At 43.7% G+C, this 20540-nt stretch overlaps 1 protein-coding gene across 3 annotated transcripts in view; it reads right to left on the reverse strand.

The window, feature by feature from the left end:
* Positions 1–12731: 12731 nt before the first annotated feature.
* The window catches only part of LOC139418331 (connector enhancer of kinase suppressor of ras 2-like), a 50829-nt gene continuing 43020 nt past the window's right edge, over positions 12732–20540 (reverse strand). For 2 of the 3 annotated variants that reach the window (XM_071167704.1, XM_071167702.1), the window contains exons 19-22: positions 19385–19488; positions 17767–18274; positions 15353–15552; positions 14657–14817 (exon numbers count right to left, since the gene is read on the reverse strand). In XM_071167704.1, the coding sequence (XP_071023805.1) occupies positions 14770–14817; positions 15353–15552; positions 17767–18274; positions 19385–19488 (860 nt within the window). In that variant the 3' untranslated portion in view covers positions 14657–14769. Of the gene's footprint in view, positions 14818–15352; positions 15553–17766; positions 18275–19384; positions 19489–20540 lie in introns of all 3 variants that reach the window. The other variant, XM_071167703.1, reaches the window with a different exon arrangement.

The raw sequence follows: 20540 nt of genomic DNA on the forward strand, positions 1-20540 counted from the left end.
CACATGCTTTTTCAGTTCTGCCCACAAATTTTCTATCAGATTGAGGTCAGGGCTTTGTGATGGCTACTCCAATACATTGACTTTGTTGTCCTTAAGCCATTTTGCCATAACTTTGGAAGTATGCTTGGGGTCATTGTCCATTTGGTAGACCCATTTGCGACCAACCTTTAACTTCCTGACTGATGTCTTGAGATGTTGCTTCAATATATCCACATAATTTTCATTCCTCATGACGCCATCTATTTTGTGAAGTGCACCAGTCCCTCCTGCAGCAAAGCACCCCCACAACATGATGCTGCCACTCCCGTGCTTCACGGTTGGGATGGTGTTCTTTGGCTTGCAAGCCTCCCCCTTTTTCCTCCAAACATAACGATGGGGATTATGGCCAAATAGTTCTATTTTTATTTCATCAGACCAACGGACATTTCTCCAAAAAAGTACGATCTTTGTCCCCATGTGCAGTTGCAAACCGTAGTCTGGATTTTTTATGGCGGTTTTGGAGCAGTGGCTTCTTCCTTGCTGAGCGGCCTTTCAGGTTATGTCGATATAGGACTCGTTTAACTTTGGATAAATATACTTTTGTACCTGTTTCCTCCGTCATCTTCACAAGGTCCTTTGCTGTTGTTCTGGGATTGATTTGCACTTTTCGCACCAAAGTACGTTCATCTCTAGGAGACAGAACAAGTCTCCTTCCTGAGCAGTATGACAGCTGCGTGGTCCCATGGTGTTTATACTTGCGTATTATTGTTTGTACAGATGAACCTGGTACATTCAGGCGTTTGGAAATGTCTCCCAAGGATGAACCAGACTTGATTTCTGATTTATTTTGATTTGCCCATGTCAAGCAAAGAGGCACTGACTTTGAAGGTAGGCCTTGAAATACATCCACAGGTACACCTCCAATTGACTCAAATGATGTCAATGAGCCTATCATAAGCTTCTAAAGCCATGACATCATTTTCTGGAATTTTCCAAGCTGTTTAAAGGCACAGTCAACTTCTGACCCACTGGAATTGTGATAAGGGGAATTATAAGTTAAATAATCTGTCTGTAAACAATTGTTGGAAAAATGACTTGTGTAATGCACAAAGCAGATGTCCTACCCGACTTGCCAAAACTATAGTTTGTTAACATGAAATTTGTGTAGTGATTGAAAAACTAGTTTTAATTTTCAACTATATATTGGAGAAAAATAAATTATTGATTGAACCTTCAACATGCACATGCACAGTTCTATAAAGGCAGAATTCAAGACAAAAATGGACAACACATCTGTAACAGTATTCACCATGACTGCGACCTGTCATTCAGCACAGAGCCCCACTTGTTTTGAGCCCCACATTTTTTGCCCCCCCACAAAATGTTATTTTGGCATTAATGTTAATGTTATTTTGGCATTAATACGTGTCACATATCAGTTTGCGAACAATGTAAAATGTAAAAAAAATGTTTATCATTGAGTTAATAAGCCACATACAAGCATGGTCTCTTTTTGTTTTCTTGAGTAAGGCAGCTCCAAAATGCAGGTGTTTCAGCCTAGCTCAGTGCTTTCTGTGGTGGTGGGGCAAGCCAGCAAAAAATACGGACTGTTGCACCGTGATTGGCTCAGTGTTCTGTCACTCATGGGGACACTACGTCACCGCCAAGTCTAAGGGTAGAGCTAGAAAATTCTAGCCCTTTGGGTGCTGCCATAGAGTTCCATTAGATGTGTCCATCCAAGAAGGCTCAAAGTCATTGGCCACAGATAAAATTAAGTCAAATCACGTTATATGTACAGTAGCTTTAATTGGACTGATTAGGTCAACATCGTACTTTCAAAATCTTAGCTGGCAGTCATCATCACGAATCAAGTTGACAATTCACTGGCAAATCTGTTTTAATCCTTGTCATATGAGGAGAAATAATGAAGAGAAGCTATTGCTGAAACGTATCGGTGCTCATCGGCCATTGGAAATAAACATTACACAATCGCAATTTCAACAATGAGTGGTTTGGAAGAAATAAGTGACAGTAGCTAACTGCAAGCATTGTGAAGCAATCACTAGCCTGTTATTCAGTGGAGTTGCTGTGTGGTCCCATATCTGGAAATAAGGGGCTCTTTTTCAAGTTTAAAATGATAAACATTCAACATTTGCCATGCTGTCAATGAAGCATGATTTGTTCCGCGCTCAAAACAACTGTTAACTCGGATATGCGAAAACTTGACTTCAGTGAGTTCAAGACAACTGGGAAGTCTTCTGTGATGTATATATGTATATAAAGTGCAATATTGGGATGTAAAAAAAACTAACTTAAGCCAACAACTAAGCTACAAAGGACCACACAGTTCATGTAGAACAGTGGAATACACAAGATGCAATTTTGTTGTGCATCAGCAGTTTTGTCTTGTTATGTCAGTCACTGAGTCACTCAATTAGCCATGGCAGCTAACAATTTTTAGATTGGTAAATTATTCTAGCCAGTTACCTAAACTTGTAGTTATCATGGACGAATACCGACAGGGCAAGCAGGACACGTGCCCAGAGCCCCAGATATCCAAGGGACCTACATTGATTTTGTTAGTCACTCTCACTCAGATATCATATTAACATGGCAAAATATGTAGAATTGCAGGAAATTAGCTTTAAAACTGCAGCATTTTCTCTCCCCATGGCAAAATGTGTAGAATTGCAGGAAATGTACTTTAAAACCTTTTCCTCTCCGCGGTCAATAAAATGTTTTGCCCACGAGGTGGGGGGGACCCTCAACCAAATCTCGCTTCGGACCCACAAAGGGGACATGTTTTTATGAGCTTAGATCCCAGGAAAACACTGAATTTCTCATCTCGGTCCCAGACTGAAAAGAGTCTAAAGAACCCCTGGTCTAAAGAATCCATATGTTCTTCTGAAATATGAAAAGAGAAATACTGGACATTTTGAATTCTTATTATGATGGCGATTTAACACAATTACAATCATGGTCCAACCGGTCAAATCGAGTCCGTCTCACTTTAGGTGGTCTCAAACACAACACTGCTAGTTGATATTTGCTTTTTTACCCCCCAATTTCATGGTATCCAATTGTTAGTAGTTACTGTCTTGTCTCATCGCTACAACTCCCGTACAGGCGAAGGTCGAGAGCCATGAGTCCTCCGAAACACAACCCAACCAAGCCACACTGCTTCTTAACACAGCACGCATCCAACCCGGAAGCCAGCAGCACCAATGTGTCCGAGGAAACATCATACACCTAGCGACTTGGTTAGCGCGCACTGCACCCGGCCCGCCACAGGAGTCGCTAGTGCGCGATGAGACAAGGACATCCCTACCGGCCAAACCCTCCCTAGCCCGGACGACACAAGGCCAATTGTGCGTCGCCCCATGGACCTCCCGGTCGCGGCCGGCTGCGATAGAGCCTGGGCTCAAACCCAGAGTCTCTGGGGGCACAGCTAGCACTGCAATGCAGTGCCTTAGACCACTGCGCCACCCGGGAGGCCGATATTTGCTTTTAACCGTAATGGCTTTCAGCTACAAATGCAAATGTGTAAACCGCAGTTTATTTCTGTATCTTTGAAAATGCATCACTGTTAATGGCTGTAATGACAGGCTACATTTGCGCAGCAATTGTGCGTGCACACATGCATGCGTGGGGGTTCTCAAGCTTTGAACCACTGTTTTTTGGGGGTCGCGGGTCAAAATGTTTAGGAACCACTTAGCTAGCAAACAGATTGCTGATTTGCTGTACAGCTAAAGGATCGAGTGCAGTGCAACATGTCACATTGTAGGGAGAGCAAATTGCCAAAAATAAAATATCCACCTCCAAAAACAGTTTGGTGGTCAAGAATATTACTTTTCAAGCTCACCAGCAATGGGCATCAAGCAACAATTCCTAGCATAGGCCTAGCTACTGGTCTTTTGGCATGTCAAAACTGCTTGTCAAAATGTGTTTCATAAAAAATAAGGAAAAGGGATGTCTGATAGCCTCAATAAATGGACACATTTGTAGTTGTCATTGCATGTGTAGATTTATTTTTTACTTCTTGAGAATTGACTTGAAAAAACTTGTGACTCGACATTGACTCAAACTTGACTTGCTCGTAGAATGCACAACTTGGACTTGACTCGAGACCTGACCCGTTCTACTTGGACTCAACTTGAGACTAAGTCCTTAATTGTGACTTACGACTTGCTTGTGACATGAATAATAGTGATCTGGTCCCACCTCTGATGGTTACACACTGCTGTACATTGCTAGCTCCAGGCAGCATTGGGTTACTAAAGGTAATTAAACTTACCCTCCGGCTTGTCCTTCATCAATGAACAAACATAAAACACAAAGCATGCTCAAACATTGAACAGCTTTTTACATACAGCTAATTACCCTTTTGCAGAGAACACTTCAAAATGTAACACTTTCTTATGTTGCTTTTACTTAAAATGTAAAATATTTATTAGGAACACAATGTGCACGATGGGTTCACTGTTCTTCAGATCACACACACACCTAGGAATCAGGGCCTGATTAAGACATCATAGGCCCTGGGGCTATGTTTTTTTATAGGCTCCCTCCCCCCGCGCCCCTCCGCTACAAATTGGGAGTTGTTGAGAAATGATTATTTCTATTGGTTCTACAGACAGATAGTCTTCACTTTTCAGCAGTCGGCATTTGCTTTCCAATACTTTACGTTTTTCTTGAGATTATATTTTGAAATCTGCAAAAGGCAAACTAACAGCCGCAACCAACCATAGAAATATAATCCATAGATAGTTCCCATTCTAGTCAGGACTGGCATCCATTGCTAGTGTACCCATGAGTTTCATAGTCAAATTGCCAGGATAAGGTTAGGATGAGGTTAGGAGACCCTTCTATGGATTATATGTCTTTGGCCACAACCTCAACAAGCTGTAGCCTATAATGCAGCCTTTCCAACTGTCGGCATACCAGTAACTGCCAAAATAAAGGAAACATTTGAGTAAACGAGGGATACAAAGAATATGCTGTGTGTGGGGTGCATTTTCCTGGCATGGTTTAGGTCTATGCCATGGCGCATTGAAGCTGTTCTGGCAGCTCGTGGTGGCGCAACACCTTTTTAAGACATTTTATGCTGGCGTTTCCTTAATTTTGGCAGATACCTGTATGTACTTGAGATAAAACCTAATCTACAGTTATTTTTTATAAACTATTGATCCTCTGTGCCTAAATTATTGTCTCTGGTGTATTTTCAAAATTGAGAGAGGACTCCTGTGGTTGGATAAAAATTATTATTATTACAGTAAACATTTTGTTGGCCTCTTGGGCCCCCCATAGGCCTGGGCCCAGGGGCCTCAGCCCCGGTAAGCCCCTGCATTAATCGGGCCCTGCTCGGAATACAAAACCAATTACAAACATTTGGATAGATAGCATGCATACAAAAATAGACATGTGATTCTGATCAATGATTCACAATTTACAGTACTGGTTTATTATTGCCAGTTCTCGTATGTCTGTCTGTCTGCCTCTGTGCACCAGTTTGTGTTTATTATAAGAGAGAGAGAGTTAATGGCTGCCTACCTACACTACATGACCAAAAGTATGTGGACAACTGCTCATCAAACATCTCATTCCAAAATCATGGGCATTAATATGGAGTTGATCCCCCTATAACAGCCTCTTCTGGAAAGGCATGTATGGACCTCGCTTTGTGCACAGGAGCATTGTCATGCTGAAACAGGAAAGGGCCTTCCCCAAACTGTTGCCACAAAGCTGGAAGCACAGAATCATCTAGAAGGTCATTGTATGCTGTGTCATGACGTTGGCCTCTTTGGGTATAGCAAGCCTCATCCCCCTCTCCCTGCCTCCCCCTTGCCTCCTTCAACTAGGTTGCTGTGGTCAGAGAGACGTCGTAAATTCCTGAGGATCTCCTCATGGACACACAGTATGGAGAGAGTACATTTTCATAGAGAACAAAGCAATTCCTTCCACCTCACAGAACTTGAGGTACGAACAAATTTCATGTTCCGGAGAAAGTATAAAAGATCGGTGAAGAATCCAGCTACGAACTGGTCCGTTTGTCACAACTTGGGGAAGCTCATGGGAGACGGTGTGGCAACATTACCATAACGCTGTTTATATAATAGCCTCAGATATGAGATTTACATCTAATTGTTGTATAATATGAATGAGTGAGTATGATACTGTTTGTAAAATTGTGTAATATGATTTTGGACTGTTTAATGAAGGGAAACTCAAAAAGGGGATTGGAGTTAACTAAATCAGAGGACCGCCCCTGAGCCCAGTTAGGGTCAGGCGTCCTGGGACAGCCCTTTTCTGCCATTCCAAATAAAACCCAACTTTGAGAAATTATCACCAGACCATGTTTTTCTCCATTTGGGGAGGACAAAGGTTGTGGACCATTGCTGAATCTTTTAACCATACCATGTGGTTAAACTCTTAGACTATCGATACAGACAGAATAAGAACAAGTCTTTGATATTAATTACTAGTCTGCAGCTAGGAATTCAGTATCATTGAACGCAAAGAACGACAACCGCCGAAACATCCACTCTATAACGAAACGAATGAGTCACTCTGAACAATCCACTATAACCACGACAGAGAGAGAGAGAGGGAGAGAGACGGACAATTCTACAAAATAAACAAACTTTTCACCAGTGATCAAGACGACACACTGAGCGTAAATATATATATTGATTGCAATTGTTCCCGAATGAGTGAGCGTTCATGTGCAAGGGATTAGCATTTAAATTGTTATAATTAGCACTCTGTAGTGACTTCTTAGTCGACCCCCACTTCCCCTTTGTCTAACAAGCCGCCATGCCGGTGTAGCCTACTAGGGCACATTCTCCTATCATTTCTTGTAACCATATTTACTGTATGTTTACGCATTTCTGTGAATTACTAAGTTAGTAATAAATAAATGATTTAAGACATTTGATGTATGGATGACTCATAGTGAAGACTGGGTTCGTGCAGATAACCAATAATTTACGACGTTTGGGATGAGACTAACGTGAGATAAAGTAAATAATTAATTAATTTGAAGACTAATTGAGCAGATAAAATATCTGAAAAGTTATTTTAGGAAATGATAATTTTGTAATCTGAATATTTTTCCTTGGTGCCCTGACTTCCTAGTTAATTACATTTACATGATTAATCAGTCTAATCGCGCAATACTAATTACAGAGAATCTTTGATAAAACTTATAAGTCTTCAGTTTAATGATAGTAAAGACATGACAGCTGTAACATTAAGATTTCCATTCACTGGAACTAAGATGCCCGAACCATGAAAATCAGCCCCAGACCATTTTCCCTCATCCATCAAACTTTACAGTTGGAAATATGCATTGGGGCAGGTAGAGTTCTCCTTACAACCACCAAACCCAGATTCGCCCGTCGGACTTCCAGATGGTGAAGCGTGATTCATCACTCCAGAGAACACGTTTTCACTGTTCCAGAGCCCAATGGCGACAGGCTTTACACCACTCCAGCCGACGCTTGACATTGGCCATGGTGATTTTAGGCTTGTGTGGGCTGCTCGGCCATGGAAGCTCCCTGCTAATAGTTCTTAGCTTCCAGAGGCAGTTTGGAACTCGGTAGTGAGTGTTGCAACCGAGGACAGACGATTTTTATGCGCTTCATCACTTGGCGGTCCCGTTCTGTGAGCTTGTGTGGCCTACCACTTCGCGGCTGAGCTGTTGTTGATCCTAGACGATTCCACTTGACCATAAAAGCACTTACAGTTGATAGGAATATCAATTAAATTCAAGGGCTTTATTGGCATGGGAAACATGTGTTAACATTGCCAAAGCAAGTGAGGTAGATAATATATAAAGTGAATATATAATAATAATATAATATATCTCTAGCAGGGCAGAAATTTCACGAACAGCCTTGTTGGAAAGGTGGCATCCAATGACGGTGCCACGTTGAATGTCGCTGAGCTCTCAGTAAGGCCATTCCACTGTCAATGTTTATCTATGGGGATTGCATGGCTGTGTGCTCGATTTTACACACCTGTCAGCAATGGGTGTGGCTGAAATTGCCGAATCCACTCATTTGAAGGGGTGTCCATATACTATTGCGTGTATAGTGTATATAGTATACCCATTCATTCTTGAAGAATATAACTTGTAGATGCTCATGAGCTAAGTTCATCTATTGTGACCCATCAGAGTCTGGGTCTTGCAAGGCACACCCAGTTCGCTGAGAATTAAGAGTGCTGGGGGCTGACTTTTGTAAATATGGTGTATGTTCACCCAGTCTTGAAGTGTTAATAACTTCAGAATCTCTGAACACTAAAGTTGAGATGTAATTGCCTTACTTTTTGCACTGACATCGCAGCTAACAACAAATGTTCCCACAACTTTAGAGAACGTTCCCTTTAAGAGTCTCATTACGTCATTATCTAACGTTTTCATATGAATGTTCCAGTGATATGCAAGGACTTTTTCCAAGAGACCATTAAACACAACTTACCCAGAATGTGGTTACTATCAAGGCACAAGGCGAGACCCAGATGCAGACACAGGAGACAGATGGTTGGAGTCTTACAATGTTTAATAATCCAAAGTGTAGGCTGATACCCCATTGAGCACTCGAAAGGGGAGAGTCCCGTGGCAGAACTGGGAAGGGTGTTCCGGGCATACTCCACCGATCGGAGACCATGTCTACCGGGAGTCCATGGATTCGGAAGACATTCTGCACCATAAGCTGGGCAATCTCCTTGGCAGAAGGTAGTTTGGGGGTCAGATTAAATGGGCGGCCTTGGATAATGACATCAGACGGAGGGAGCCCAGTGGCAAATTCCAGAGATATATGAGACCAGGGACGATGAGGGACCGGTAGTGACTGAAGGAGGCCAGAAGGCGCTTGCCGTGGAGTCTTGTTCTGCGCACACACTGTGCAAGCGGCGATGAAGGCAGAGACGTCAGGAACCGTTGTGGGCCACTAGAAACGTTGTCGGAGGAAGGCTAGTGTACAACGGGACCCTGGATGACAGGTCATCCTGGAGGAATGATCCCATTCCAGACCCGGGACCGGACTGGATTAGGGACAAAAGGCCAGTTAGCCGAGCCCCCTTCAGGTCCAGGCTGAGAGCTTTGTGCCTCGCGGACTAGGTTCTCAATACCCCAATCCACAGTGGCAGCAAGGCATGAGGTAGGGAGAATGGTTTCAGAGGTTGAGGGTGTGGCAGAGGAACTGTATAGAGGGCATCAGGCTTCACATTCTTTGACCCAGGGCGGTAGGAGATGGTGGAGTTAAATCTGGTGAACAGGAGGGCCCACCGGGCCTGCCTGGAGTTGAGGCGCTTGGCTGTACGGAGATATTCCAGTTTTGTATGGTCAGTCCAGACCAGGAATGGCTGTTCTGCTCCTTCCAGGCAGTGCTTCCACTCTTCCAATGCCTTCTTCACAGCCAGGAGAGCTCGGTTTCCAACATCATAGTTTCTTTCAGCAGGATTGAGACAATGGGACTGGAAGGCACAGGGATGAAGCTTCTGGTCCTGGGCCAGGATGGTCCCCACTCTTGACGCGAGGGGTCCGGATGGGTGTTGTTGTGAACCGATGCTTCACGTCTACAAAGGCTTTGTCGACAGCTGGAGACCATTTGAACGGTACCTTGGGAGAGGTGAGTTTATTTAACTAGGCAAGTCAGTTAAGAACAAATTCTTATTTTCAATGACGGCCTAGGAACAGTTAACTAACTGCCTGTTCAGGGGCAGAACAATTTTTATCTTGTCAGCTCGGGGGTTTGAACTTGCAACCTTCCGGTTACTAGTCCAACGCTCTAACCACTAGGCTACCCTGTCGCCCCAGTGACGAGAGGGGGGCCGCCAGGGTGGTGTAGTCCAAAATGAAACGTTGGTAGAAGTGTGCAAACCCAAGAAACAGTTGCAACTGCACCCTGGATGTTGGTTGAGGCCAATCCACCACTGCTTTCACCTTTCCAGGATCCATCTGAACTTTGCCCTCAGTAATGACATATCCCAGAAAGGTGATTGTAGAGCGGTGGAAAGCACACTTCTCGGCTTTCACAAACTGTTGGTTCTCCAGGAGGCGCTGAAGGACCTATCTGACATGAAGATTTTCTTGTGCAGATTGGGAAAAAAAACAGGATGTCGTCAAGGTACAAGAACACAAACCGGTTTAGCATGTCCCGAAGCACATCACTGACCAAAGCCTGGAAAACAGCGGGGGCGTTGGTGAGTCCAAATGGCATGACCTGGTACTCATAATGTCCACTGGCTGTGTTGAAGGCTGTCTTCAACTCATCCCCCTCACGTATCCAAACCAGGTGGTAGGCATTTCGAAGGTCCAACTTGGAAAATATGGTGGCCCCCTGGAGAGAGGAGAGGTAGGGGGTAACGATTCTTGACAGTAATGTCATTAAGTCCCCGGGAGTCACCGCACGGACGCAGGGTTTTGTCCTTCTTCTCCACAAAGAAAAACCCTGCGCCGGCAGGAGATGCAGACGGACGGACGGACCCAGTGGCCAGAGACTCCTCTACGTACTCCTCCATAGCTTTGGTCTCTGGTCCAGACAGAGAATACAATCGACCCAGAGGTGGTGTAGTGCCTGGGAGAAGATCAATGGCACAATCATAAGGATGGTGCGGGGGAAGGGAAGTAACACGTAATCAGATGGTTATCGGCTACATTAACATTGCAGTAGTCAGTGTAGGGTTGATTACCTAGCAAGCCATTGAGGCATGGTAAAATAATCACAAACAGAGCTAGAGAAAGCCAGAAGAATAATATACTTGTTGAGCATAGCTATAGCCATCAGTCTTGTGTGTCTATAGCCATCAGTCTTGTGTGTCTATAGCCATCAGTCTTGTGTGTCTATAGCCATCAGTCTTGTGTGTCTACAGCCATCAGTCTTGTGTGTCTATAGCCATCAGTCTTGTGTGTCTACAGCCATCAGTCTTGTGTGTCTATAGCCATCAGTCTTGTGTGTCTATAGCCATCAGTCTTGTGTGTCTATAGCCATCAGTCTTGTGTGTCTACAGCCATCAGTCTTGTGTGTCTATAGCCATCAGTCTTGTGTGTCTATAGCCATCAGTCTTGTGTGTCTACAGCCATCAGTCTTGTGTGTCTACAGCCATCAGTCTTGTGTGTCTACAGCCATCAGTCTTGTGTGTCTACAGCCATCAGTCTTGTGTGTTTTTCATGGTCATCACTCACTCAAGTATGTCATTCTACAGGGCTTTTTGTTGCAAGCATGCGCGCGCATCACTCAAACATGACGTTTGCTTGTAAACAAAAAAATGGGTCTATGAACCTAGCTAAGCTGTGGAGGTCACTAGAGAATGTTTGCTGTGCTGGTGCTTGTGCACATGTGTAATGTTTTGGAAATACAGTACATTGGGTTAGCGCCAGCCTAGTGCATCAACTCCCATCAAAACAAAACACACTGAAAGTAGAGTAGTGAGCATTTTCACATTATAGCATCTAGTTAAATATGTTTGTATTGTCATATTAATATGACAGTTTTGGTTGCACAAAACAAAACGTGTTGAACCAAGAAAAAGTGGCAAGTTATCCAATACACAGTGCTGTCCAACATAATTAATCTTGGCTCAACAAACATTACATTGAATTGAACACATTCATGGGAACATGAGTGGGAAAAGTCTTGTAATCATTTTTCTGTAGGCCTAGTAGTGCATAAAAGGAAAGGGCTGCCTACAGGATATTTATATCATAAGGGTGGCTTTCTAAACCTTAATGAACAGAAAACACATCGCTCTCCCCATATATCTAAATAAATAGGGAGCAAAAGTTTCTCGTTCTGTCCGAAGCTGATTAGCATGTTAAACTCAAACCAAGTGCAGCCAAATTAAATTGACCAACAAAGGTACAAACGTCCAATGCATTTTTTTAAGAACTTGAACTTGACCGGCTAACTTCAAAACAAGTAATCTTAGATATTAGCTGAAGAACTTATATGCCCTAACCCTCATAAAAATCTAGGATTTTTTCCCAACGGGATGCAACTTCTGCCTCCTTGCTGTCGTCAGCCAATTGCTTCTTCCTTGCCACTCCTTCAATGCTGAGCAGCTCCAGGGCTCTCCAGAGTGATTGGCTTGCGAAGCCCCTGCAACCGACCTAAACTGGGGGCGTATTCATTACGCCGATTCTGTTGCAAAACGTTTCTTCAACGGAAACATACGGAACGAAGCGGGGAGGAACCTACATCCATTTGTCCAATAGAAACTTTTGTGTTCATTGCAAAACACAACTGTTTGCAACTGTTAGGACTAATGTTTTCACACCTGGTAGATTCGAGGCTCTCCATCCATTCTGCTCAGGATGAGGGACTGGTATTTCTTGAGCTTCCAATCATGTGCCTCCTCTATCCTCTCCTCCCAGGGCACTGTAAGCTCGATGACGACCTGTACCTGCGTGGTGCCTCTAGACCAGAGAATGATTTCTGGTTTGAGGCTTGTGCTGCCTATCTCCTCTGTAAATCTGAGCTGCTTCTTCATCAACCTCCTGATAGGCTGACAGCCATGTTCAGAGATGGATTTATAGGGAATGTTCTGTTCTTTTCAATAGTGTATCAACATGAGGGTTACCAAGTCAGAAGTACTTATTAATGCTTACTGCTGATACAGTATAAGGAAAAATCCAACATTGAGGGAGAACCTTTCAGAGGAAAATAGTTTTATCTTGTACAATCTGTGTTCCCCTCATCAGGAGTAGAGCACCTAAGAAAATACTTGAAATGGAGGATTCACCATTCAGGGAGAGTTCAGGAGATGGACAAGCCATCGTTTATTATTGAATAAAAAAGTAAATTAGCCACGATACGCCAAACATGTGCGACTTCCATAGATTTCAAATGGCATGATATTCTGTTTAAGTTATACAAAGCATGCTCAAACAACGAACAGTTTATAAATACAGTTATTTACCTTTCTGCAGAGAACACTTCAAAAACAAACACTTTCTCCTGTTGCTTTTACTTCAAATGTAAAATAGCTCTTAGAAACACAGAGTGAATGATGGGTTCACACCAGCAGTCCTCCTGATGGGTTCACACCAGCAGTCCTCAGATCACACACCTCGGAATACAAAACCATTTACAAACATTTGGATAGGTAGCATGCATACAAAAATAGACACGTGTTTCTGATTAAATGCTTCACAATTTACAATACTGGTTTATTATTGCCAGTCCTCACCTGTCTTTCTGTCTCTGTGCACCAGTTTCTGTTTATTATAAGGGAGAGATTACGCCCTGCAGCCATCAACTATTTATGTTCACCCAGTTTTGGAGTGGTAATACTTTCAGAAATCGCTGAGGCACAACACTGAAGTTGAAATTATATCTCCTTAGATTTTGTTCTGACCTACCAGTTGTGCGATATCCAGTTTATGAAATAAATATATATGATTAACATACTGTACACTCTCCTAACACACAGACATACATACTCATTTACCATTCACACATGCATAACATAAACATTGTAGACATCAAAAATACAATTGCTTATTATAGTTCGTTTAAGATCAAGATTCATTGTAGTGTTACTGTACACAACCCTGGCATAGTCTTCAGAACAGACAGTACAGTACAGAAGCAGAAGGTTCTAACATGGCCATGCAGGTGAGCAGTGAGTTAAAGGGCGCTCCACTAATGCAGTCTTTCAGATGAGGGGACATATCCAATATCATCAAACCAGAAAAGGCTGTGGAAGTCTTATGTGCCTTCTAGAAGCTTACTCTTAGTAAGTCAAACAATACTGTCCTTCACAGACAATGTTCTGAGAGAGTGAAAGAGATAGAGTGGACAGAAACCCAGAGTGAGATTAATATGTGTCCAAGAGCTGCTGAAACAGGTGGAGGGGAGATGGAAATAAAGACACACAGGGCAACATCCTCATGCAAAACAGCATTGAACTGTGCAAAAAATACCATAAAACTCAGGCCATGTTTCAATCAGATCAGCGCTAACAGACAAACTCATAGCTTAATATTGCTTTTATTTAGCCGGTGTCGGAGGTGTAACTGCATTCGTGGACATTGCCATTAGATGCACTGAGTTACATGAGTAGAAATCCCATGCAGCCGTGTTACAAGTTTGAACACTGGATTGTGTGATATAATCTATACCTCGATTAGGCTGATATAAATCATTATTATTTCGTTTAATGATTTTCAATTTGAGTGTCATTATTTCTATATAACCTACACTTTCTCCTTCTGAACTTCTAACGCGGGTGGGACATAAGGACGGCGTGGTTTTCGTGACAACGACCACAAAAGCGCAGCCGCTCACCGACTTAACAGCTCCAACGCAGATACACCTCCGACATCGCCTAAACAAAGGCAATATTAAGCTACGCATTTGTTGAATACCGTGGGTTAAAGCTAATCTGATTCAATCCTGGCCTCACTATATTCTCCAGTGCAATTTATGTTATAACTTTCCTTTAACAATGTCAATGAGAAGAAGACTATTATTGAACTAGAGTTTAATTACTGTAAATAGCGTGAACATGCATTGCACGATGCAACTATTGAATATGTTATGGTTATTTTGATCACTGAACAAACTATTTTGCATGAGGGAAGGTCCTTAGAGGTAGATGTGGGCCTGCAGAGAGAGAGTGAGATTGAGTGAAAGAGAGAGGTAGAGAGGGGTTAATCCTGGTTGTTGTGACTGTCTTCCAGGGATGTGGGCATGTCTGGGGTAGGGCAGTAAGGTCACGTCCCTTGGCAGGATGAATTGGGTGACTATGATGGTGCTGCTGTGTCCATGGTCCGTTCCATACAGGCTATCCTAAAAAACCCAACGACGGGTCAGAGTCCTGAAGAGGGACATTCTGTCAGGGGGAAAGAAGAGTATGATTTAAGATGTGATACACTGTATACAGTACATAAACAGTACACACACTGTACACACTATATTATATAGGTCCTGTCATCTATCAATCAAATGTATTTTATAAAGCCCTTTTTACATCAGTAGATGTCACAAAGTGCTTATACAGAAGCCCAGCCTAAAACCCCAAAGAGCAAGCTTTGCAGATGTAGAAGCACGGTGGTTAGGAAAACTAGGAACCTAGGAAGAAACCTAGAGAGGAACCAGGCTCTAAGGGGTGGTCAGTCCTCTTCTGGCTGTGCAGGCTGGAGATTATAAGGATACATGCAATTAAGGTCAGATCGTTCTTCAAAAAGATTTTCAAATGTTCATAGATGACCAGCAAGGTCAAATAATAATCACAGTGGTTATAGAGGGTGCAACAGGTTAGCACCTCAAGATTAAATGTCAGTTGGCCGAGCATTCCACACAGCAGGTGCAGTAGAGAGAGAGAGAGGGAGATGGGGAGAGAAAAAGAGAGAGAGAGGGGATCATACCTTGAGCGCACTCTGTAGGATGCGGAGACGGTGCAGCTTTTCGCTGAGCAGTGGGTCGTTGACGCGGCGGACAAAGGAGCGTTTGTACTCAAGGCGGGCGGAGGGCCGGTGGTCTCCCATGGAGGACAGGTTGGCCCTCTCCAGGGCCCGGTACAGGTCCCCCAGAGAGTCCGCCTGGGGACTGCCCTCTCTCTCACGGCCTGAGGAAAAGCAGAGTCACAATACATGGCATTCACCGGCTGGCACCACATTCAACAACAAAAACAGCAATATGCATGTGCATCAAGATCTCTCACTCCTGGAAGTTCAGAACAATACTGCATTTCCTCATAGGCAGGCAGAACACACACAGTAAGCTGCTACAGTGGAATGTCCCATGCTATCCTTTACATATACTGCCCTCTTATGGTGCTATTGCCACATAGCTCTTATCTTATCTGGCTCCCCTTCAAATGAGTGGATTCGGCTATTTCTGCCACACCCGTTAATGACAGGTGTATAAAATTGAGCACACAGCCATGCAATCTCCGTAGACAAACATTGGTAGTAGAATGGCACGTACTGAAGAGCTCAGTGACTTTCAACATGGCAACATCATAGGATGCCACATGTCCAACAAGTCAGATTGTCAAGTGTAAGTGCTGTTATTGTGAAGTAGAAACGTCTATAAGCAACAACGGCTCAACCTACAAAGTGGTAGACCACACAAGATCACAGAACGGGACCGCCGAGTGCTGAAGCACGTAGCGCGTAAAAATCATCTGTCCTCGTTTGCAACACTCACTACCGAGTTCCAAACTGCCTCTGGAAGCAACGTCAGCAAAATAACTGTTCGTCGGGAGCTTCATGGAATGGGTTTTCATGACCGAGCAGCTGCACACAAGCCTAAGATCACCATGTGCAATGCCAAGCGTCAGCTGGAGTGGTGTAAAGCTCGCCGCCATTGGACTCTGGAGCAGTTAAAACGAGTTCTTTGGAGTGATGAATCACGCTTCACAATCTGGCAGTCCAACGAACAAATCTGGGTTTGGTGCATAGTGACAGCTGTAAAGTTTGGTGGATGAGGAATAATGGTCTGGGGCTGTTTTTTCATGATTCGGGCTAGGCCCCTTAGTTCCAGTGAAGGGAAATCTTAACACTACAGCATGAAATTACATTCTAGACTATTCTGTGCTTCCAACTTTGTGGCACAAAGCGACAAAGCGAGGTCCACACAGAAATACTTTGTCGAGATCAGTGTGGAAAAACTTGACTGGCCTGAACAGAGCCCTGACCTCACCCCATCAAACACCTTTGGGATGAACTGGAACGCTGACTGGGAGCCAGACCTAATCACCCAACATCAGTGCCTGACCTCATTAATGCTCTTGTGTCTGAATGGAAGCAAGTCCCCACAGCAATGTTCCAACATCAAGTTGAATGCCTTCCCAGAAAAATAGAGGCTGTTGTAGCAGAAAAGGGAGGACAAAGTCCATATTAGTGCCCATGATTCTGGAATGAGATGTTCAACTGGCAGGTGTCCACATACTTTTGACAATGTAGTGTATGTTGACTCAAACTTAACCAAAGGTTTTGTGTCTGGTGGTTCTCATACTATGCTGTGCATTTGCAATACGTGTTTTGGGGGTCAGCAATACGTGAGTTTTGGGGGTCAGTTGTGAAGCTGTGGGGCTGTGCCTCTTTAAGTGTATCATGCAGTATTTGCTGCGTGTTTTTGTGTTAGAGTCTATAGAGGGAGTAGTAGAGACAGTGAGTGATAGAGTGGCAGAGAAATTAGGACAGGAAAAAAGGCCCCTTGGGCATGTTTCTTTGTCCTCTTCAAAATTCAATGTTAACTTGGGCTGAAAGGATTCTCCCTCGCCCCACCTCCCCAAACACTGAGGTGGGGCACAGCGATGTCTCTATCATGGCTGTGTGTGTGTGTGTGTGTGTGTGTGTGTGTGTGTGTGTGTGTGTGTGTGTGTGTGTGTGTGTGTGTGTGTGTGCATGTATGGAAGACATTGAGGAGGAGCCCGGGCTGCCAGGATGAATTAGTGTCAATTAGGACATTAAGATTTCCCCTCACTTTAGAATAGTGTCCTGGAGATCTGTAGGGATGGGGGATGGGGCTGGTCTAAATCTCAGACAATCAGCAATGTCTGTGACACAGACTGTGTCTGAACAATGCCTATAATTAGCAACATCATTTACCATTGGATACCAGGTTATAACCCTATAAGTACTAATTTCCATGTAAGTATATAAAACAATTTTTACACATCAAGTTATCCTAGAATGTAACAGGGAGAGAGAGGTTAAGGTCGTTGTCACTTCTCTTTCTTCTCTGTCTCATGGTGCCATGTCTCTCTATCTCATGGTGTCATGGCTGTCACGTCTTTGTCCTGTGTCTCAGTCATGCCTTAGTAATGTCTCACCTGTGTCTCTGGCCAGCTGGTAGTGGTGCTGGTCCCTGTGGTCAGAGGCGCTGGCCGAAGCTGAGAGAATGGCATGGAGCCCACTGTCTCGGGGCAGGGTGAAGCTACGTTGTTTCCCCACAGCCTCTACACGGACACTGGAGCTGAGTTGCAGAGGCAGTGGGCCATAGTGCTCCTGCAGCAGGCTGCGCTGGGCAGGGAGGGTTGACTGGCGGCGGTACTCCACAGACAGACCTCCTCCTCCAGGGGAACATAGCAGGGCCTCTTCCAGGGGCAGGGGCAGTGTCTGCAGGTAGTGGAGCCCCGTGCTGCCCAAGGGCGTCTCAATTAGGTCCTGCCACGAACGCCGTTGGCTGGAGGACTTCTGGCCAGGCGAGATGCCGCCTCCGCTGCTGCTGCCCTCCTGTGGCTCGGGGTGGAACTCCTCATGAGAAGAGCGTGACTGGAAGGTCTCAGAGGAGGAAAGGCGGCCGTGTTTGGGCTCCAGGTATGGACTCATCTGGGACACCTACAGACAGAGAGGTGTCATGGCATAGCATTGTGTCATGACGTTGACCTGGGGGTAGGTTTATGACAGTCATAAATACCTCTTCCCCCCTTTTCCCTCTCTCTACCCTACTGATGTGACATGGTTAACATAGAGATTCTGGGAACATCAGAAGGAAATTAACTATATTCTGGTAATCCGACCAATTGAACATATGCGGTGGTACTTAATGAATATGATGTCAGTTCCGTTGTCATCTGAGACATTCTCATCGATGATAGGATGACATAAACTCTACAGTGGAAAGTCTACACATCAGAGTTATCGGATTCACATGGAATTGTTGTTCAATTTAAATGTTTGAATATAAAATGAAGGGACATGGGTTATAAAACGTTTCAAACACACCCTTCTCGCTCCACTATATAAAGCCTTGACGAAAATGTAACCTCCTGTTCCAAGGAGGTGAGGTCTGCAGCCTCTGCATTAAAAGGACTAACATGTCAACTACAGAATTAAGCAAACCTCAGCGTGAGCTTTGGTTGCGAATGGTATGAACTTTGAACTCTTATTCTCTACAGAAGTGATACCTCCTAGCCATTGAGTTAGCAACAGCAGCTGCAAACGCGGGCTAGGAAAGAACAGACAGAGTATCCCGTCTACCACACAATGACGTTACTATAATGTATTCAATTTACCACCTTTCTTCAAAGGACTCGGTTGGGCAACACGGCCTTCCATCTACCACCAACCTACCGAAGCGCAGCTCAGAGTAAATATTTATTGCATTTTCCTTTTCCAAATGGGCAGTAATTTAGAATGCATAAGATACTGTATTTACAATAGCACAGCTTCGCCCTTTGTTCCTACAGTCTTCCCGCTCTTTCACTCAATCCCAGACCCTTTTCTTTTGTGTAACCAGCTGTCATATCTGTTCCGCTTGCTAGGGACGTTTTCCTTTATGACGTAATTTGTAATCAAGGAATATTTTTTGTAAAGGGAAGAGACTCAGCTAGAGAGGTATATAATGGCATTGTAACAATAATGTAAATAACAGGAGGATTAGAAAAGAGGGAAGAGTCCAGATTAAAACTATGCACAGAGTAGCTTTTCACAGAAAGAGTGACTTACCGAGGGGGGCCTGGGGTAGGTATCATAGGGGGGAGGAGGGCTGTCCTGTTTGGGCATGGTTGAAGGCATCTCCATGTCCTCATGGTCACTTTCACTCCAGTAGTCTGGTCATGATGACAAGGATGAAGCAGAGAAGAGGACAAGAGAAAGAGACAATGTGGGGGGATTTTCTAAAGTAGACCTAGGGCAAATGAAGCAGCTCTTAGCCTCTATTATTGTCAACTATATTAACTTCTTATGGCTGGGGGGCCGTATTGAGTAGCTTGGATGAATAAGTTTGCCAAACTAAACGGCCTGCTCCTCAGTCTCAGTTGCTAATATATGCATATTGTTATTAGTATTGGATAGAAAACACTAAAGTTTCCAAAACTGTCAAAATATTGTCTGTGAGTATAACAGAACTGATATTGCAGGCGAAACCATGAGGAAAATCAAACCAGGAAGTGGCTTCTATTTTGAAAACTCCATGTTCCTTAGCCTGCCTTTGCTCAATTTAAAGGGATATAAACCATATTCCCTTTCCTATCGCTTCCTCAAGGTGTCAACAGTCTTTAGGCATAGTTTCAGGCTTTATTTTGAAAAATGAGCGAGAAAGATAACATCGCGTCATTGTATGGCCGGGTGCCAGTAGCGTTTTGAATGCGCAACAGAGTTTGGGTAGCCATTGCCTTTCCCTCTCCTACTGAAAAAGAGAGTTGCGGTTGATATATTATCAATTATATATTTTTAAAAACAACCTGAGGATTATAAAAAACGTTTGACATGTTTCTGTGGACATTACGGATACTATTTGCAATTTGTCTGCGTTGTCGTGACTGCTCTTTCCTGTGGATTTCTGAACATAACGCGCCAAACAAACAGAGGTATTTTGGATATAAAAATTATCTTTATGGAACTAAAGGAACATTTATTGTGTAACTCTCGTGAGTCTCGTGAGTGAAAACATCCAAAGGTCATCAAAGGTAAACGATTAATTTGATTGCTTTTCTGATTTTCGTGACCAAGCTACTTGATGCTAGGTGTTCATAATGTTTTGTCGAGCGATCGATAAACTTACACAACCGCTTGGATTGCTTTCGCTGTAAAGCATATTTTCAAAATCTGACATGACAGGTGGATTAACAAAAGGCTAAGCTGTGTTTTGCTATATTACACT

The sequence above is a fragment of the Oncorhynchus clarkii genome, chromosome 10 (assembly GCF_045791955.1).
Source record: "Oncorhynchus clarkii lewisi isolate Uvic-CL-2024 chromosome 10, UVic_Ocla_1.0, whole genome shotgun sequence".
NCBI lineage: Eukaryota > Metazoa > Chordata > Actinopteri > Salmoniformes > Salmonidae > Oncorhynchus > Oncorhynchus clarkii.